General features: G+C 41.7%; 1 protein-coding gene across 10 annotated transcripts in view; it reads right to left on the minus strand.

Moving 5' to 3' along the window:
- Positions 1-17,233, minus strand: part of clrn1 (clarin 1) — a 24,091-nt gene extending 6,858 nt beyond the window's left edge. The window contains exons 1-4 of one of the 10 annotated variants that reach the window (XM_071356462.1): positions 17,041-17,233; positions 3,797-3,862; positions 3,500-3,635; positions 2,950-2,989 (exon numbers count right to left, since the gene is read on the minus strand). In XM_071356462.1, coding sequence (XP_071212563.1) covers positions 2,950-2,989; positions 3,500-3,607 — 148 coding nt within the window. In that variant the 5' untranslated portion in view covers positions 3,608-3,635; positions 3,797-3,862; positions 17,041-17,233. Of the gene's footprint in view, positions 1-1,802; positions 2,990-3,499; positions 3,636-3,757; positions 3,863-7,494; positions 8,295-17,040 lie in introns of those variants that run through there. The other 9 variants (XM_071356460.1, XM_071356458.1, XM_071356461.1 and 6 more) reach the window with 9 other exon arrangements.
- Between the last annotated feature and the right edge of the window lie 811 nt (positions 17,234-18,044).

Below are 18,044 nucleotides of genomic sequence, written 5' to 3' on the forward strand. Positions count from 1 at the left end.
CTCAAGGGGGCGGTGACTACTCACTTGTTTTAGAAACAATTTCCTCATAGTTTCTAAGATCACATCCTTCTCTTAAACAAAAACACTAATCATTTTTCATACACAACATAGAGAATGGAGACTTTGTACCTGTGGTGTATATACACTTTTCAATTTACAGTATTTCCTTTTACATTTTTAATGCATCACAAAATAACAACCGAAATGACATCAATTTCTTTAGATCGTCTGTACATTCCCCACGTTCTGTTAGAAATATTGTTCCAGTATTCACTTTTAGAACATGTTAAGAGTTTCAGCGGGAAAACGTATGTGAACAAAGGCACATTCCTGTGTGAATTTGGAGAGGGAGATGGCTGAAAGTCCCAATCCATGATTTACAACTGTCAACCCCCCACCAGCTCCCCTCTTTGCGGGGGAGAGGGAGTCTGGCCGAAGTCAAATGATATTTAATCAAACAAAACTTATTGTGAACTCTACAAACAATGTTTCCACTCCGAGAATGAGAACGGTAATGTAGACCTAATTAATACATGCATTAACCTAAATTAATGCAACCAAATTTACTACTGGTGACATACTGTATGTAATGGGGAATTGATACAAAAATAAATCTAAGGACAAACAATTAACACAATATGCCAATATCTTCACCACACCCCCCTCCCCTTCTTCTCAAAACATTTCAAATTACTGAAGACACATTATCGTCACACGTGTTTCAGATGCATTGCTTTTTCACTGACAGCTGCAAATTGTGGGCTTCCCAACTAGTCATATAGGCCAACATGCTTGTGATTTGAAACAATCCACAGCTTTGAAAGAAACTAAATGGTCCTCTGTCTTGCTTGTCTTGTATTACTTTACTCATTTCTATATAGACAGGAGTAATTATAACATTTTGGCAAATTTATTTACATTTTACTTTAGGCTTCAGTGACTACTTAATCTTGTCCTATGCTTAGGTTACTACCCAGTGTGCAAACTCTGGTTGAAAATGTATTTTTATGACGTCTTATTCTGGTCGCAAACTGGTTGAAAAAGGACGTTTTTTAAAACATATTTTTACTGACCAGAATATGACATTTTTCTGAAAACCATTACACCAGTTGGTCATAACTGTGACTTCTATCTGACCAACTGGTCATTATTCTGACCACTAAATTATGTGCTATATTATGTAGCCTACTGGTCATAGTTAAAACCTCATCATAACATGGTACTAGCTAAAGAATTTTGTAGGCTGTGATTGTAAATAAGAATTTGTTGTTAACTGACTTGCCTAGTTAAATAAAAAAAACAATGACTACCTGACTACAGTGTATTACCTACACTCTTAGAAAAAAGGGTCCCAAACGGGGTCTTCGGCGGTCCCCATAGGAAAAGCCTTTTTGGTTCAACGTATAACCATTTTGGTTTCCATGTAGAATCTTCTGTGGAAAGGGTCCTACATAGAACCCAAAAGAGCTCTACCTGAAACCAAAAAGGGTTCTTCAAAGGGTTCTCCTATGGAAACTGCCGAATAACCCTTTTAGGTTCCAGATAGCGCCCTTAGAAAAAAAGTGCTGTAAAAAGTATTGCAGAGGATAAATTTGGATATTGAAAACATTGCTCGTTACATTTCTGATTGTTTCCATAGTCACCGATTAAAGTTAATCTGTAACATATTCTTACATTTAAAATAGATCAAGAAATGTAAAAAACGAATCTACGTTAATTTTTTCATACATCTAAATACAGTAATTGTTTCATAATTCAACCACAGACATTACATGCATAGAAAGACTGGGACACAGACTATACAAAGGCCCATTGTTTTATTTGATTAATAATTAATTCGAGTGGTGTGATGGGGTAGATCCTCATCAAGTACCGCTGAGCACAGAAAGAGATCTGGAGCGTAGTGACCCTCTTGAAGAGTCGTTTGATGGGTCAGATCTGCAGTGAAGAGAATCAGCGCATTACCAATTTGAGATTTTAAAAGCAAACTAGAAAAGGACATTAATTGAAGAATATTTGTGGACTCAGCTAGCTAAAATTATTCCCATGGTACTAGTTGAATAATTTTGTGGCAGTTACAGCCTAGAGATGTCTGCAAAAAAAGAGAAACTTGCTGATGTACAAACTTTGCGTTGTCCTCCACCACAGCGGTCAGGGGCATATTTTAGGACTTTCGAGAGGGCTCACAACACATCAACCTCCTTAATTTTCTGGCTTTATGACACTTACTATAAGCATTAAAATACAAGAAAATAAATTAACGATTGGCATAATTTTTTTATTTTTTAAATAACCTTTATTTAACTAGGCAAGTCAGTTAAAAACAAATTCTTATTTACAATGACGACCTAGGAACAGTGGGTTAACTGCCTTGTTCAGGGGCAAAACGACAGATTCTTACCTTGTCAGCTCGGGGATTCAATCTAGTAACCTTTCGGTTACTGGCCCAATGCTCTAACCACTAGCCTACCTGCCGCCATATAATGTGGTTCTGCAGGACACGACAGAACAGTAATGCAAAGTAAAATATCTTAAACAGTCAGAATCTACTAAAAGTGGTAGCAAAGGCATGTTTGCTCTTCTGTCCCTTCATATCGGTCATCAATTTGCTTAATCCTAATACACGTTGTAATATTCAAACAACTATTTATAAACACACTGCTCCATAATCCTGAGGATGTTGTCCCGGACAGAATTTCCCCCAATTGAGGACAGCTTGCAGTCTTTAAAAAAGAACGCTAAATGCAACAATTTAAGTACGAGTAAAGAGGCAATATTATCTTGTTCAAATGTTGTGTCTGTCTTATCACTCCTGCAACAAACATTGTTAGAAATGGGTGTAATCTGCAAATCGCTTCCTCTTCTCTGCAACTGCAGACGTGTGTGAGTTTGAGTGAGTGACAGGGAAAATGAGCAAGAAAGAAATGGAAGAAACTGTACATGACTCACCAACTTTACATGACTCTGAATCAGGACAAGGGTTTCGCACCTGAAAAAAAAGGCCAGTTAAAATAGGATTTTATTTGCTTTACCAACTTATATTAGAAGCGGTTCTATTTCAATTGGATCTAATTGCACTACACTCTTAGAATGTATTTCCCCCACAGGGTTCTCCGGCTGTCCCCATGTACAATAGAAGCCTCTTTGTGAAAAAGGTTCTACATGGAATCTAAAATAGAACCCTTTGGTTCCAGGTAGAACTATCTGGAACCAGAAAGGGTTTTCATATGGGGACAGACGATTAACCTTTTTAGGTTCTAGATATCTTTTTTTCTAAAGAGTGTAAGATCAAGCAATAATGGGCAGCTGAATAGCATGTCTCTTGGGGAATCCAGTCTCAGTGAGACCTGATGCAATAAAAAAAAGATAATGACCATCAGCATAGCTAGTACAAACCTAGATCTTACAAAGCTGGTTAGTAGGAATCAATACACACTGAATGTCAAAATACACACTGAGTATCACACCGAAAAAGAAAAACATTTTGCACACAACTTACTGTCATGGATTTATGGAAGAGGGGTTCTGCTGTCTCCTTTCCCTGGGATGCGGCAGAATAGGTCACTGGTAACTGAGTGTGGTGGCCAAGCACTCCTGTAGAGGCCATGCATCAGGTCATTGACATGTTTCAGGAACTGTAAAGACAGATGAATCATGATTAACCATTACCTAGTCTCCACAAAGTTAGACTTAGACTAGCAAGTACATTGAATATGTTGCCCCTCAGCAATCTGGCAGTTAGGCTCTCTCTCTTCACCTGTCTGCCTATGTTTTGCTGTCCATTTACATTTCTTACTCAGCAGAATGGATTACTTCTAAACTCATTCCCTTTGATCCTTCCTCCATCCAAGCTAGAAGATTCCTGCAAAAAATGAGAATCAAGAATTGAAAAAGGAAGTTGAGAGGTGTAACTTTAGAATGAGTGTTGAGGGGGAGCAGGGATAGGCAAAATGTATTGTATTCTCCAATAGAAAATACAAGGAACTCCGATGAATGAAGAAAATCTTCACATTCATTTTGGGGGTACACGTTTCAAGAATTAGGATAGTTTACTGTCTCACACACACGCATGCACACAATGTTTCCTATATGTACCAATCTTTTCTGTAAGTTATTGTGATTATAATCATCGTCATATCTCTCACAGAACACCGAGCACACACACATAGCTAGCATGACAATGTTGACATGACAATGTTTTCAAGTTATTGTGATCATCATCACACACATTTACTATCATTAACTAAACCGATATCAAAATGTTGACTAGCTAGAACCAACACCTACAAAAGGTAAACATTTTAACTTACCATGTCCATGGAGGATTAGCCAGCGAGCTAATGTTAAATAGCTAATGTTAAAAAAAAAATCCTTGAAATTCTTCTCCCCAACAAACTGCCGCTTTACTTACAAAAGTAAAACAAGAATGCAGGAGAACAGGGACTATCATTTAGCAGTCAAATATACCATTTTTAAAAATGGTGTAAATTTACAGAAACTGTCTATGTTTTATAATATATATTTACACATGTTAAGTTTGCTGAAAATAAATGCAGTTGACAGTGAGAGGACTTTTTGCTGAGTTTATAGGATAGTGGTGGTTGCATCACTGCCTGGTATGGCAACTGCTCGGCATCTGACCGCAAGGCACTACAGAGGGTAGTGCGTATGGCCCAATAAATCACTGGGGCCAAGCTTCCTGCCATCCAGGACCTCTATACCAGGCGGTGTCAGAGGAAGGCCCTAAAAATTGTCAAAGACTCCAGCCACCCTAGTCATAGCCTGTTCTCTCTGCTACCGCACGGCAAGCAGTACCGGAATGCCAAATCTAGGTCCAAGAGGCTTCTAAACAGCTTCTACCCCCAAGCCATAAGACTCCTGAACAGCTAATCAAATGGCTACCCAGACTATTTGCATTGCCCCCCCCCCCCTCTCTCTTTTACGCTGCTGCTACTCTCTGTTAATTAACCATGCATTGTCACTTTAATCACTCTACCTACATGTACAATATACCTCAATTACCTCAACTAACTGGTGCCCCCGCACATTGATCCCCTGCATATAGCCTCGCTATTGTTATTTTACTGCTGCTCTTTAATTATGTGTTACTTTATTTTTTACTTAGCAGGTATTTTTCTTAAAACTGCATTGTTAAAGGCTTGTAAGTAAGGTCTGTAAGGTCTACACCTGTTGTATTCGCCACATGTGACAAATACAATTTGATTTGAAATAAGAGACCACGGTGGAAAATTGCAAGATGATGTTATAATACTTTTATTGCATCCAATGGCTCTTTTATGCAACAGAATACGGGGTTGTTAGAACGCTAATCTCTGTGTGTAACACTGACAGGAGATCTATGCTCTCTTTTGGGTGATAAAACCTAAAGAGACCGGATTCCAGAGCATGTGTTAATGTTTCTGTTCTATATGGTAACAGGGAGAGATGACCCCAGGGCCAGACCCTGGTCTGTACAATGAAAGATAACTGTTGACACAGCAGATACTGTCTTCCATACAAATCTTAACCTTGTGACCCATTCTAAATATCTGTTGTTCGTCATGTAGGTTGAAAGGGGTGTATCTTGGCTGCTATAAAAAGACCTTTGTACTTTTTGTCTCGGGCTCTCAACGAATCATCTGAGCAGTGAATCGTCGACCAGCCATCATTATCGTAGAGCAGTCAATCGATTGACTTTATGTGCGTGTTGTATTGACTTGCTCCCTTGTTAATAAGTGATTAAAGATTTAGTTTAAGTATAACTCTGACTTGTGTGATACGTTTGTCTCTCCTTAATTGATAGTAAAGAAACGAACCACCATAAGAAATAGGTGGCCTACATGTTATTTGTTAAATTCTGAAACCAAATTTAGTTAGTCATAATAGACCATCAAAACAGCATTTCAGTGGAACAGAAGAAAGTGTGCAGCACAATAAAACAGTGCAATTAGTTAACACAAGCAAACGGTTACCATCAGAAGCCACACAGCAAGCCACCAGATATTCTTCATTTAAAAAACATGATTTCATTGTACTGCAGTTTCACTGCATTTTAACAGCAGTGCATTTTTGTACGGATATCCTGTGTTATTGTGCATGCTTATCTTACATGCTGGTAGCCTAGAACAAATGTTATGGAAGTGAATGTGCACTTTTCAATTGGGTGGACTGCAACTTTGAAAAACATAGCCGGTAAAAGCAAAAGCATTTATAACATCGGAGATTCTCTAAATTAGGGACCATCTCTGATAACTATAGGATTCATAAATTTGACATTTTAATGACCTAGCAAATTCGATGACTTGGAGGTGAAATATCACATTTCTTTGTTTAAAAAAAATAGTCATTTCATCACTTGACGAATTAAAACCTCAAATGGTCCTATTCCTGAAAAAGTCAATCGGACCGGATAAACTGAAGTAGATTCAGCCGAGTACCTTTAGCCGGAGCCCAGAGTAATATGATTCTGCCAGACTCGGGAAGAGCTCGGCCCACATGAAGCCCCCTGAGACCGAGTCCCCTGGTACTCAAATGGAATGGGTCTGAGTCAAGTGTGTTGACTGCACAGGAGGCTATTGACAGTAGAAGGGCTCATAATAATGGCCAGAACAGAGCAAATGGAATGGCATCAAACACCTGGAAACCATGTGCTTGATACCATTCCACTAATTCTGCTCCAGTCATTAACAGGAGCCCATTCCCCCCAATTAAGGTGCCACTAACCTCCTGTGGTTGACTGGATACAGTATGCCACGAGACCCTAACCCGCTTTGGTGCATTCTGCCAGCTGTTTGCCAAATGTGCTAAACTGAATCATGAAATCCCTGCTGAAAAAGAACATTACTCAAATTGTTATATAATTGTAATGGTTCTTATGGTCTTATATACAATGTGTGCATGGCCCACAAAGACTATGCACATGTTAATATAGATTTGTTTCTATTAATTGAGTAGCATTTAGATATGTTTTTTGGTTGAACTCCACACCAGTTATCAACCAAAATAAGACGTATTTTGCATTATGTCAAAAAGACATCATATAGAAGACGTATTAATCTGGTCATATAATGTCCAGACCGGATTTCAACCAGTAAAATACGTCTTTATCATGTCGTATGCCCACTGGGTAATCACATTATGTATTGTATTTTATTGTTAGCCTGCAAATACTTTATTATAAAAGGTGATTTTTTTCCCCCCAACACCCAATAATTAGGCTATATATTGTGCCAATGTTACCAAGATAATTTATGCTGAACATTCCATTTAATTTAGTAAAATAGATCCTTACGTCACAGGGATAGGACTTAAAACAAGGGTGTAGGCTATCTATAGTCATTTGAATTATTAATGTAGTGGTTGACCGCTCGTCTCATTGTTATTCAAATTTCATAATAGATGCGCAAATGAGAATGCCGTTTCAACCCAGCAGTAATATTTAAATACACCGGTTTTCACAAACTTTTCATGCAATTCACAGGGTCTTCTACTCACATGAAAATCTGAAGGGTCTTCCACCAAGTCCACATTGCTTCACTCTCTGTCCGTGAAAGAGACCATAGTTAACCCTACCGACAAATTTATCCAGCTCTTGTCCTGTGGCATTTACAAGTTGCGCCCCGGTTGTACACAGAACAGTCCCCTGGACCCAAAACTGCGTCCCCATCGCGGCCGCAATAATGAGGACGCATCCGAAACTCAACACTCCGGCAACAGAGAATATAATTTTCTTTTGACAACTTGGCATGGTGAGTCTGAAGTGTGGAAAAATAATTAGTCTGACCAGTCCATGGTGTTCAATTCATCTCCAGTTGGTAGCCAACTCCCAAATAATCCAAAACCAAGTTGCTAATTATCTGTGTTAGGCTATTATGACAAGTGTCATTGAAATAGCTAAATGTGTATACCGTAGTGATGCTGTTCTAAAATGGCCGTTGGATATAAAATTACATTGATCGTATTTCCCCCTTGCTCATTATCTCCAAGTAACCAAGGTTCTACATTTGGGAGAGTGCTTCTCGCTATCTTCGAGAAGTTTCTAGCACAATGATTTCTCAAATCCCGCCCACGCATTTTTTTTTTCTCAGCATTTTTCCATAACGTCAGAGGGAATGAAGAATATATATCGACTTAATCTGTAGATGTAGGAGCCCTGTTTGTACAAGATTCGTTTTACTGGGGGAGGTCGGGTAATGTAATTATGTCCACGAGCACAGAAGACCACATGTGTAATTTTAATCCAGTCCGATTCTGCCATGTCAGTAATTGTTACATGTTTACAACAATTCAACCCAGAGGCGCAACTTTGGTTTTAGAAGTGGGGGGACTATATATATATATATATATATATGGCCTTTGGAAAGTATTCAGTCGATATTTATTAAGTCTATATTATTTTTCCACATTTTGTTACGTGACAGCTTTATTATAAAATGTATTAAATAAATAAAAATCCTCATCAGTCTAAACACAATACCCCATAATGACAAAGCGAAGACAGGTATAGACATTTTTATAAATATATACAAAAAATACCTTATTTACATATTCAGACCCTTTGCTGTGAGACTCAAAATTGAGCTCAGGTACATCCTGTTTCCATTGATCATCCTTGAGATGTTTCTAAAACTTGATTGAAGTCCACCTGTGGTAAATTTAAATTGCACACTGCCAAGTGTCAGCTGTCATCAAGGCAAAGGGTGGCTACTTTGAAGAATCTCAAATATAAAATGTATTTTGATATATATCACTTTTTGGGTTAATACATGATTCCATGTGTGTTTCATAGTTTGTTGTCTTCTCTATTATTCTACAATATAGTCAAAAATAAAGAAAAACCCTGGAATGAGTATGTGTGTCCAGACTTTTGATTGCTATTGTATATATTTTGTCCATATATTTTATCCAGTCAGATAAACACTTAAAACAGCCTACCCGACCGTTCGGAGGCCTCCGCATGGTCTTAAAGCACACCCTTGCCTATTTTTGTTTCACATTCCAATGATAAAACTGAGGGGGCAAAAATGCTATTTCAGAATGTGGGGGGAGACATGTCCCCCCGTCCCCAGTGACAGTTGCGCCCCTGCCCAGAATAACCTACTGTTGGCAAATCCAAAGTCATCTGATAATACTAGTTCTGTGCGAATCAGCATCCCTGTGTTTTGTGAGAAATGTCTCAGTTTGACAGGTATTGCTCGTGGTGAAATAAAATCTACAGTGAAATAAAACAATAACTAACTGAAACAGCAGAAGACAAGGCATGTTGACATTAGAGAGATGCATGTGTAACCAAGTGATCATAGGGTCCAATAAGCAGCAATAGGTGAGTCAGGGAGCCGTTCGGTAGGCGCTACTATGCTAGGCGAGCGGGAAGCACGGCATTCAGAATGCTTGCGGGCCGGGGATAGCAGATGGCTCTTCGGCAACATCACAACGGAAAAGTCTGAAACCACATCGGATGATTACGTCGGCAGACCAGTCGTGATGGATCAGCGGGGCTCCGTGTCAGCAATAAAGGGTCCAGGCCAATTGGCAAAAGAGGTATTGTAGCCCACGAATTAGTTAGCAGGTATACCTCTTCGGCTAGCCGGGAGATGGGCCTAGCTCGAGGTTAGCTCAAGGCTAACTGGTGCTTGCTTCGGGACAGAGGCGTTAGCCACTGGGTTGCAGCTAGCTAGCTGCGATGATCTGGTGTAATGGCCCAGAGTTTGTGCCAGGAATCCAGTGATGTGGTGGAGAAAAGCAGTCCGATATGCTCTGGGTTGATATCGCGCTGTGTAGACTGGCAGTTATTGACCGAGCTAAAGCTGGCTGTTGTCTGAGCTAAAGGTGAAGACCGCAGTGACTACTAGCTAGTTAGCTGGCTAGTTCTTGATGGAGGTTCCAGTTATAACGTACAACAATAGCAGATCCGTACCACATTGGGTAAGGCGGGTTGCAGGAAAGTATATTTAGATCATAGGTGGAAAGTGAGATAAAAAATATATACGAAAAAAGCGACGAAACCGACTATTTACATGGGACAAGACAAACACATCTGACTGCTACACCATCTTGGATTTTTTTTTACATTGTTTGCAAACTGATATGTGACATGTATTAATGCCAAAATAACATGCAAGCCCCTCCAAAATATATAGATTATTATTTTTTTGCTAAAGATGTGGGTCTCAAAACCGGTGGGGCTCTGCCTGCCCTTAGTATCTCTATTCCACTGCTCCTGCCATCTCTGCACCACCACTGTCCATATCAGGCTTTTTCAATCTGGCTTGCTCATTGACACGACAACATCAACAACCCCACTATTAAGTGCTTGTTTAGCCAGTACATCAACTGCCTCATTCCCCTTCACACCTAAATGGGCTGGGACCCAGATAAAGCTTGTCTGTATACCCATCTGTCTAACCCTGCAATGGGACTGCAGACTCAACACTGCACTTGAATTAGAGCAAGTAACTACTATGTCTGACTTGACTTCCTCCACCCACTGCAAGGCCAACAGTATGGCCATCCGCTCCGACGTATATACAGCCAGATGATCCGTAATACATTTCTTTACTGCCACCCCACATTTCTTCACTGCAAATGCTGACCCAGTATGTCCTGTCCTTGGATCTTTTGAACCATCTGTGCAAATGGCCACAGAATCCTGATATACAGTATCCAGACGTCTATTAAACAAATCAGATGGATCAACACCCTCCCTATCTTTCCACAATCTCCCCAACACTGCTAGACTACTGGAGGCGGGAGCAGCCATGGTGGATTCACAGGAATAGCTACCGTTGGACTAAACTCCCTTCCATACAGTCCCATCTCCCTCATCTGGGTATTACTCACCCACCCAAAGCTCGTGTTCTGTCCTCGCTCATGTTCCCAGCATGCCTGTAAAATCCCTTTCACAGGATGAGACACCCCATGTCACTGTAGGTTGACCCAATAATTAATTGCCAGTTCTACCTCTCCAGGCTATCTCAGGTTACAAACACCAACTTATTCTATGGAATGCAGTCACACTCACACAGAAGATAGAGTACTCATCGAAGCATAAAGAGTATTATAACATAATCTTGTCATTTTTCTACCATAGGGCTGCCGGACCATACGCTATACTGCCATAGTCTATTACAGATCGGATCAATGCAACATACATGGCCCTCGATGAGGAACGCCCAGCTCCACACTCCTTTCCCATAAGACAGTTTATCCTATTTAGCACCTTACACTTTCCCACCACTCTCTCAAACTGTTTTGCCCAGGTCAGCCTAATGTCAAAGTACACCACGAGGAACCTGAGGGCCCCCACCCTCTCCAAGTTTATCCCATATAACTTAAATCGTACCTCATCTCCCACCTTCCTCCTGGTAAAGAACACTGTCAGAGTTTTCTCTACAGAGAACCTGAATCCCCACATTAATGCCTACCGCTCTACCACATCAATTGCTTCCTGTACTTTCCTGACTACAGTATGTATGGCACATTTCTTCCCCTCTTCCATGACCCCATCATCTGCAAATAACGACCTCCCAATATCCGTCCGTACCTGAGAGTAAACCTTATTGATCATGATTGAGAACAACCGAGGACTAATCACGCTCCCCTGCGGTGTACCGTTATCCACTAGGTAGCTGCCTGACAGAGACTTCCCCACCCTCACCTGGATAGACCTTCCAAACAGGAAGTCCTTTATCCAGTTGTACGTTGCTCCTGGGTCCATAGTTCCCTTCCCCTTCCTGAACCCACTCTGATTTTATTGATAATTTCTTAATTTTTTATTTAACCTATTTAACTAGGTAAGTCAGTTAAGAACAAATTCTTATTTACAATGACGGCCTACCCCGGCCAAACCCAGACGACGCTGGGCCAATTGTGCACCGCCCTATGGGACTCCCAATCATGGCCGGTTGTGATACAGCCTGGAACCAGGGTCTGTCGTGACGCCTCTAGCACTGAGATGCAGTGCCTTAGAATGCTGCACCACTCGGGAGCCTCTGAGCCCCTGATGTGGCGATACTAACCCCCTGCTCTCCAGGAAATAAGTAAGTCGCTCTGTAGTAATATGTTCCATAATCTTACATGCATGTGATGTTAAAGCTATTGGCCAATAGCTTGTTGGCCTCTTTGGGTCGTTCTCTGGCTTCCAGATTGGTACCACTACTGCCTTCTTCCAGTTGCCTGGTAGTTTCCCTTCCTCCCACACTCTGTTGTACAACACCAATACCTTATCCAGTGCCTCATTACTAAAATGGGCCAACATAACATAGCACACCTCATCTTTCTCAGATTAACAGCCTTGCCTGTTACCCTTTTCATCTCTCCCATGGTAAATGGTGCATTCAACGCGTAGTTTACATCCTCCCTCCTATCCAGCACTCCAGGGTTCTCCCTCCTCGTTCTCTCTCTGCCCCTCTGACAAATTTACCGAGCTATGCACTTGGACAAACGCTTTGGCCATCATCTCTGCCTTCTCCTCATCTGTTACTACCATATCCTCCTCACTCGTCAACACTGGATAGTCCCACTCCCTTCTGACCCCACTCATCCTCTTAATCATCCCCCAAACCTCTCCCACAGGTGTCGCCCTCCCAATGGTGTCACGGAACCGACGCCAACATGACCTCTTAGTTCTCCTCACCAGGGCCTAGGTGTGCTTATACTGAATCAGATGTTGGAAGTTATGCGTCCTTTTCAGCACTCTAAATATCCTACTCACCATTGCCCCACACTCCTCCGTCCACCATCGGACTGCTTTCCTCCTCCTCCTGCCTGAACTCTTAGGTATATCCTCAGTAGCTGCCCCCAGTTACTGAGTTACCCAGTTATTCATCGTATCCACATACCCTCTTATATCCACCGAGCCAACACCTGCTCACTCATCAGCTCCTGAAACTGGTTCCACTTTGCTCTTCCAAACACCAACCTGCCTACTCCATCCACTGACACCTCCTCCCTCCGGCCTACTGTGCATACAGTAAGGATAAGGATCACTCCCTACTGTCGACTCCTCCCATACCTCCCACACACAGATTCCTGCCGTTGCACTAGATACCAGAGTGTGGGCATTAAAATCCCCACACCACATTACCTTACTTCTATCCTGGCCCTCCACCCTCTCCAGCAGTTCCAGGTCCAATATCTGACAAGGATTATAGTAGTTCACTAGCACCCCTCAGCCACATCTCCACCACCACATGTTCCTGTTCAATACCTTTGCCTAGCATCTTGTAAGGCAGTCCTTGCTTTATGAAGGTGGCATCCCCCCGCCCTTCCCCCTACATCTCTGTCCATTACAAACCACTACATAACCTGTATGATAAACTCTGATGTCGGCTTAGCTGGCATATCCACAACAAACTGCTGGAACTACTGCCCATTAGCCAACAAGCTTCGAGCATTCCATGCCATTGTAGTATTACCAACATAACTAACATCCAGTAATACATTGAGGTAATCTCAAATCTCTTCCCATGTCATATCTCAGCCCACCTGCCCCGTTATCCCCGGTCTAGATGCACCTACCCATCTCTCCCTTGAACATTTGCTTGACTCTGAGAGATATAAAATTATAAACTTGGATTTGCTAACACAATGTGCCATTGGAACACAGGAGTGATGGTTGCTGATGATGGGCCTCTGTCCGCCTATGTAGATATTCCATTAAAAATCTGCCGTTTCCAGCTACAATAGTTATTTACAACATTAACAATGTCTTCTTTCAAAAACAAGGACATTTCTAAGTGACCCTAAACTTTTGAACGATAGTGTATATACTAGGCGTGTCAGAGGAAGGCCCAAGAAAATGTCAAAGACTCCAGTTACCCAAGTCATAGACTGTTCTCTCTGCTACCACACGGCAAGCGGTATCGGAGCGCCAAGGCAAGGACCAAAAGGCTCCTTAACAGCTTCTACCCCCAAGCCTGCTGAAGACTGCTGAACAATTAATCAAATGGCCACCTGGACTATTTGCATTGATACACCCCCCCCCCCCTTTGTTTTTGCACTGCTGCTACTCGCTGTTTATTATCTATGCATAGTCACTTTAACCCTACCTACATGTACAGTCTTGGCCAAAAGTTTGGAGTATGACATATTAATTTTCACAAAGTCTGCTACTTCAGTGTCTTTAGATATTTTTGTCAGATGTTACTATGGAATACTGAAATATAATTACAAGCATTTCATAAGTGTCAAAGGCTTTTATTGACAATTGCATGAAGTTGATGCAAAGAGTCAATATTTGCAGTGTTGACCCTTCTTTTTCAAGACCTCTGAAATCCACCTTGGCATGCTGTCAATTAACTTCTGGGCCACATCCTGACTGATGGCAGCCCATTCTTGCATAATCAATGCTTGGAGTTTGTTAGAATTTGTGGGTTTTTGTTTGTCCACCCGCCTCTTGAGGATTGACCACAAGTTCCCAATGGGATTAACCTCTACAGGATCGGTGGGTCCCACACAGGACGGTTTAGCTAACGTGGGCTAATTCAATTAGCATGAGGTTGTAAGTAACAAGAACATTTCCCAGGACATAGACATATAGACATTTCTGCCAATATATGATATTGGCAGAAAGCTTAAATTATTGTTAATCTATTTGCACTATCCAATTTACCGTAGCTATAACAGTGAAATAATACCATGCTATTGTTTGAGGAGAGTGCACAATAATGAACTTGAAAAGTTATTAATTAACCAATTAGGCACATTTGGGCAGTCTTGATACAAAATGTTGACCAGAAATACAATGGTTCATTGGATCAGTCTAAAACGTTGCACATACACTGCAGCCATGTAGTGTCCAAAATCAAAATTGCGCCTGGCTGGAATAATACATTATGGCCTTTCTGTCACGCCCTGACCGGAGTATTCTTTGTTTTCTTTAAATATTTTGGTTAGGTCAGGGTGTGACGAGGGTGGTTTGTGTGTGTTTTGTCTCGTCTAGGGTGTTTGTACTGTCTAGGGTTTTTTGTAGATTTATGGGTTTGTGTTCATTCTAGGTGTTTATGTAAGTCTATGTTTGCCTAGATTGGGTCTCAATTAGAGGCAGGTGTTTATTGTTGTCTCAGATTGGGAACCATATTTAGGCAGCCATGTTCTTTGGGTATTTTGTGGGTGATTGTTTCCTGTGTCAGTGTTTGTGCCACACGGGACTGTTTCGGTTTGTTCACGTTTATTGTTTTTGTGTTCATGTTCAGTTTTCCCTATTAAAACATGGACGCCTACCACGCTGCGTATTGGTCCGATCCTTGCTACATCTCTTCAGAGGAAGAAGAGGACGACAGCCGTTACACTTTCTCTTGCATTTCAAAAGATGATGACCAAAGCAAAAAATATTAGACCTCCACAAGTCTGGTTCATTCTTGGGAGCAATTTCCAAATGTCTGTACAAATGTCTGTTTATCTGTACAAACAATAGTACGCAAATATAAACACAATGGAACCACGAAGTCGTCATACCGCTCAGGAAGGAGACGCGTTCTGTCTCCTAGAGATGAACGTACGTTGCTGTGGAAAGTGTAAATAAATCCCAGAACAACAGCAAAGGACCTTGTGAAGATGCTGGAGGAAAGCGGTACAAAAGTATCTATATCCACAGTAAAACGTGTCCTATATCGACATAACCTGAAAGGCTGCTTAGCAAGGAAGAAGCCACTGCCCCAAAACCGCCATAAAAAAGCCAGACTACAATTTACAACTGCACATGGGGACAAAGATCGTACTTTTTGGTCTGATGAAACAAAAAATAGAACTGTTTGGCCATAATGACCATCGTTATGTTTGGAGGAAAAAGGGGGATGCTTGCAAGTCGAAGAACACCCTCCCAACCGTAAAGCACGGGAGTGGCAGCATCATGATGTGGGGGTGCTTTGCTGTAGGAGGGACTGGTGCACTAAACAAAATGGATGGTATCATGAGGGAGGAAATTTATGTGGATATATTGAAGCAACATCTCAAGACATCAGTCAGGAAGTTAAAGCTTGGTCGCAAGTGGGTCTTCCAAATGGACAATGACCCCAAGCATACTTCCAAAGTTGTGGCAAAATGGCTTAAGGACAATAAAGTCAAGGTATTGAAGTGGCCATCACAAAGCCCTGACCTCAATCCTATAGAACATGTGTGGGCAGAAGTGAAAAAGTGTGTGTGAGCAAGGAGGCCTTTACAAACCTGACTCAGTTACACCAGCTCTGTCAGGAGGAATGGGCCAAAATTCACCCAACTTATTGTTGGAAACTTGTGGAAGTCTACCCGAAATGTTTGACCGAAGTTAAACCATTTAAATGCAATGCTATCAAATACTAATTGAGTGTATGTAAACTTCTGACCCACCCTGAATGTGATGAAAGAAATAAAAGCTGAAATAAATAATTCTCTCTGCTATTCTTCTGACATTTCACATTCTTAAAATAAAGTGGTGGTCCTAACTGACCTAAGACAGGGAATTTTTACTGGGATTAATTGTCAGGAATTGTGAAAAACTGAGTTTAAATGTATTTGCCTAAGGTGTATGTACAGTTAACTCCCAACTTCAACTGTATACGATATCTCTGCCCACCTGCCCCGTAATCCCTGGTCTAGATGCTCCAACCCATCTCTTCCTTGAACCTGTATCTCCCTGGACCTGGACCTCCCTCACCGCCTCACCATATGACACCCTTCTCTCACTTGTTGCACCTCCAATGCCTGCTTCATTGCCTCACACCCACCCTACACCACACTATGAGCACACCTACAGCTGCAGCACTTTGGTTGTACACCATTGACACAGTTACCATACTCATGCTCCCCTACACACCTGGCACACGTCTTTCTCTCTTTATAGGCTGTTGCCACATGCCCAAACCTCTGACAGTTAGAACATCTTAAATGCTTTGGTATATAAGCCCTCACATAATAACTCATATATCCTGTGGTTACTTTATTTGGCAGTATCCTGTCCGTGAAATGTAACAGAATAGACGGGCTATCTACCCTCACTTCATCCCTTGTTGCTTGCCATCTTTGAACATTCACTGGAACGCTTCCTCTCAAGTTGTCACTTACCTCTTTAGTGCTAACACTCACAGGCACTCCTGTTATCACCCCAATGCTTGATCAGTCCAGCTCCTCCACACCACCTTACAGTTTCCTATTTGCTTCACTCTGAGCTTTTTGCCTCCGCCCCATGTCTTTGCAGAACACCAACAAGCTCCCATCTCTTAACCCTTTTGTATTGACAACTTCCCCAATCAACTCTTTTATCACAGCCGTCAACCTTATCGGACTCATTGCCCCACCTCCCCCTTCCTCTCTAAACTTCAGAATCAAATTGGCTCCTCCTGACCTCCATGATCCCCTCGCAACTTATCTTGCCCTTCCTCCTCGGCACTCTCTACCACTGAACTGCCTCTGACGTTGGAAACTCTGTTGCTTTCCTCAATCATCCTTTTCTTCATATCCTCCATAGACTTCCTGCTCCCCTTCAAACCCCTACTCCCTTTCTCTCCCGCTTTGTTTAAATTTTTTCCTTCTCTCCCTTTTTATTTGTCCGCTATGCTCGTACTTGCTATGCTTTCTTCTCAGTCACTGTCTCCTACCATCTCTGACCCAGTTACAGCACAGCTGCGATCACACCGAGTAAAGTTTGATTGTTTGGCCATTCCCCTTCAATCGAATTGCAGTTTCTCTCTGCTACCACCCCTGCCAATACTTCTCCAGACATGTTCTCATGTGTTCTTCAAGCAGAGTCACGAATGTCAAGTTGATTGCGCTTGATTTTTTTGATTGATGGAAGTTAATTTGACCACATGACACACTGCACGAAAGCAGGGCCAGGTTACTTAACCAGTTCCTGAAAGGCTCCATTACTGCATCTGCAGGAATGCCTCCCTTGAGCATCCAATTGGTTCCTGCATGAATGCCTCCCATCAAGCACGACATCTTCAAGCTTGTAACACTTTTGAATGTGGGTTTAAAGGGAAATAAAAGTATTAACCAGTAGACTGTGTCATTCGCTCCCACCTGCCAAACACCTGTCCCCACCTTTGTTAACAGAACTGCGGGAAAAC

Source organism: Salvelinus alpinus, chromosome 21 (assembly GCF_045679555.1).
Source record: "Salvelinus alpinus chromosome 21, SLU_Salpinus.1, whole genome shotgun sequence".
Classification (NCBI taxonomy): Eukaryota; Metazoa; Chordata; class Actinopteri; order Salmoniformes; family Salmonidae; genus Salvelinus; species Salvelinus alpinus.